Source organism: Charadrius vociferus, unplaced genomic scaffold (assembly GCF_000708025.1).
Source record: "Charadrius vociferus isolate BGI_N301 unplaced genomic scaffold, ASM70802v2 scaffold49, whole genome shotgun sequence".
NCBI classification, from domain to species: Eukaryota; Metazoa; Chordata; class Aves; order Charadriiformes; family Charadriidae; genus Charadrius; species Charadrius vociferus.
Window position 1 is genome coordinate 3,174,316 of NW_009661375.1, and position 3,422 is coordinate 3,177,737.

A 3,422-nucleotide genomic window follows, 5' to 3' on the forward strand; every position below is an offset into this window, starting at 1 on the left:
TTTTGCCCGCCCTGTCACAGCGAGAGGAAGGAAACAGGTGAAGTCACGGCGGCGCGCATGGAGAGGGCTGTGCCACGCGTCCTCCCGGCAGCCAGACCGGTGCGGGGCTGCTTGCAATGTCCCAGCAAGTGCTGGCAGGGCACCGGGGACCACAGCCCAGCCTGACTGCTTCCCCAAGGCGTCCCCACCTCCCACCCGTTGCTCTCTTCTCCCTTACGCAGCCTTTGCCTTTAAAAAAAAACAACAAACAAGCAAAGCAAACCAAACCCAGAAGTACAAGAGGAATAAAGCCATAACCAAGCCGAAGCAGGTGCCCTGTATCACCACCTGCTCTGAGTCACCCCAACAAGCCCTCAGCTGCCCCCACAACCCACACGGGAGCTCACAAGGGCAGAAATAATTGGCACACGCTAATTACAGGTGTGAAGACGGAGGTGCTGCTCGTGAGCCATGCAACCTCAGGCACGCAGGTCCCACAGCACGCAGCCACGGCTCCCACGGCAAACCCAGGCTGGACTCAACCACCCATCCCAAGGGGAAGCCGGAAGCATCCTCAAGAAATGTCCCCGAAAGCCAAAAAACATTTTGCTGGGACTGCAGGCAGCACTTTCTGCGCTCATCGGCATCTTCTTTCCCCTTCCCCCAGGACAATGGCTGGGAGGAGAAAGGCATCCTCAGAAGAGGCCACTGAACTCGGACGCCAGCGTGGGCCACCTGCACCGTCACCCTGCCGAGGTCCTGGGTGACCCTGCAGGGCTGGGAGCACCCAAACACTCGTCCTCAGAGCTGGAAACGACAGTTGCAGTTGCCCACCAGTGTCGGAGGGGGCATGCGTTGGGTTTTCTTGCAAAAAAAACCCTCACTGTTTGCTCAGCAGCAAAAAATAAACTTTTTTGTTGCTTGTTCGGTTTTTTTTTTTTGTTTCAGGATGTGAAAGGAGATAACTGCTGGCCTGTGAGATGGAGGCCCGACAGCTTCCCCGCCCCAGCTATGACAGGGCACTGTGTCGGCAGCGAGCTGCTAACGAGGTCAGCAGTTGCTCTCTGCATCCTCCCTGCCGGCTTCACCATCACCCACTGGTGCCTGCCCCGGTCCCCGGGGAGCCTTGCCCAGCCCTTTTCCAGAAAATAGACAAAATTGCTACAGTTTTGTGTTTGTGGGTTTTTTTTTTTTTCCTCCCAGGCAGGGCGCATGCAAGCTGGGATCCCGCGCTCATCATCTCTCTCCTTCAGCTGGGCACAGCCCACCTCTCGGGGACCTACCTACGAGGCAGAAGGCGCTCACGGCTGCGGGTGGGAGCCCCCCATACATAATGTCCCGTGGCGAGTGGGCGAGTTACGGCGCCGCTGTGCCGTTTTGCGGCAGCTCCTCGGCTGAGGCTCAGGAAATGGCACAACGGCAGCGATCAGCCGCAGGCTCGAGGGCATCTGCTCCCACTAAATGAACCAGAGACACAGTTTAACTGAGCCATTTGCTCATTTAGCGAGGACCCACTGCAGTCAGAGGGAGCAGGAGCAGATCCGCTGTAATAAAAAGCATTTTCTAACACTATCTCTTAATGCCGCAGGCAAGAAGTATCATTTTCTAAGAGGAAAATCCATTTGTCCAGGATTACATGGCACAGAAAATGATTATACAGCTGTGCAGGACAGACTTTCCCAAGCGAAGCCACCAGTCCTGTGGGATGCGTGGGATGAGTCCTGGTCCCACACAGTCCCGGGGAATCTGCGGCAGCGCTGGGGGGTGCGCGGGAATCGCTTACGGACAGCTCGACCCAGATGCCGGCACACTCTGCAGTAGCTGCCCCACACACTGCGCTTTTCCTAGCAAGGCAAAAAAAAAAAAAAAAAAAAATCATCACAGAGCATCAAGGGTGAATATCCTGAGGTTCCACAGGTCTCTGAGCTGTATCGTGACTCAGATTGCGACAAGAAACAATCAGCGATTTATGCAGCTGGTGCAGAGCAGGCACAAAACACTGTGCTCCATCCCTGACTGCACCCAGGCGCCCTCGCCGTCGCTCTAAGTGGAAGTGAAAAGCTACATCGGCTGTCACAGCAAAGAGGAAGGAGCACGGCAAAGCCCCAGTGGGACTACGGCCAATGGCACTGCCATTGGTGTCACTGAGACACGGGTGACGCTGGAGGGACCATGGCCGCGGTCTGACCCGAGCGCGAGGCGATGCTGCCCCAACACACGAGCATCACGGCTCTCCTGTGAAAATCACCCGTTACATCCATACCCGCAACCTACACAGCGCGTTTTCCCATCGTTCAAGCTCGTGTTAAAATTATTGCAGAAAATTATCCATTATTTAAGCACGACACTCGGCAAACACCCTGGTCTCCCAAACATCTCTGCCTGCGACCGGCAGCCCCAAACCAGCTCCCGTGGTGAGGGATGCAGGGAGGTTTGCTGCTCTCTCTTGCGAGGATCAAATTTTGGCAAGATGATGATGAGGATGGATACCCAGCTCGGGCAATGCGGCCTTGGCACTGCTGCCAGCTTGGAGGCGGCTGCGCACCCGTCAGAGACAAGGGAGGGATGAGATCTCCCATGTGGAGAGCACTGGGGCAGATCCGGGCGGGTACGAGTACCCGAGGGGTGGGAGTAGTTCTCAGGAGCGCCTGCTGTGCCCCAGGGGCCGGGCAGAGCCCAACACCAGCAAAGCCATGCACAGGCACCGCTGGGCACGTCGCCATGGCCAAACCTTGCCAAAGAGGCCCCACGTTTATGGGAGCAGCGCTGACACATAGAATCATAGAATGGTTTGGGTTGGAAGGGACCTTGAAGATTACCTTGTTCCAACCCCCCTGCCCTGGGCAGGGACACCTCCCACCAGCCCAGGTTGCTCCAAGCCCCGTCCATCCTGGCCTTGAACACCTCCAGGGATGGGGCAGCCCCAGACTCTCTGAGCAACCTGGGCCAAGGGCTCACCAACCTCACAGGGAAAAATTTCTTCCTAATATCTAATCTGAATCTCCCCTCTTCCAGTTTGAAGCTGTTCCCCCTCATCCTATCACTACATGTCCTTGTAAAAAGTCCGTCCCCAGCTCTCCTGGAGCCCCTTTAGGTAATGAAAGGGGCTCTAAAGTCTCCCCGGAGCCTTCTCTTCTCCAGGCTGAACACCCCCAACTCTCTCAGCCTCTCCTCACAGCAGAGGGGCTCCAGCCTTCGGATCATCAAGACACGATGCTCTCCCTGAGGTGACAGACCCAGGACAAAAAGCCAATGGGGACAAAAGGGATGTGTGAGGGAGCGGTGAGGCTGGCAAGAAGCAGGACCAGCATCTCCCTCGTACCCTGTTTTCCATGAGGGCCCCACACCTGCCCCAAATTAAGAGCAGTAATTACTGCGCCATAGTAGCCATCGGCCCTACAGCCACCACCAAAGGATCCCAACCCCCTTTCCAAAAGCTTCCC

The 3,422-nt window shown here is 56.5% G+C and overlaps 1 protein-coding gene across 1 annotated transcript in view; it reads right to left on the minus strand.

Annotated features, from left to right (window-relative positions):
- Positions 1–1,280: 1,280 nt before the first annotated feature.
- VCPKMT (valosin containing protein lysine (K) methyltransferase) overlaps positions 1,281–3,422 on the minus strand; it is a 9,928-nt gene continuing 7,786 nt past the window's right edge. Inside the window, exon 7 of the mRNA XM_009893930.1 lies at positions 1,281–1,436. Within this exon, the coding sequence (XP_009892232.1) occupies positions 1,281–1,436 (156 nt within the window). The remainder of the gene's footprint in view (positions 1,437–3,422) is intronic.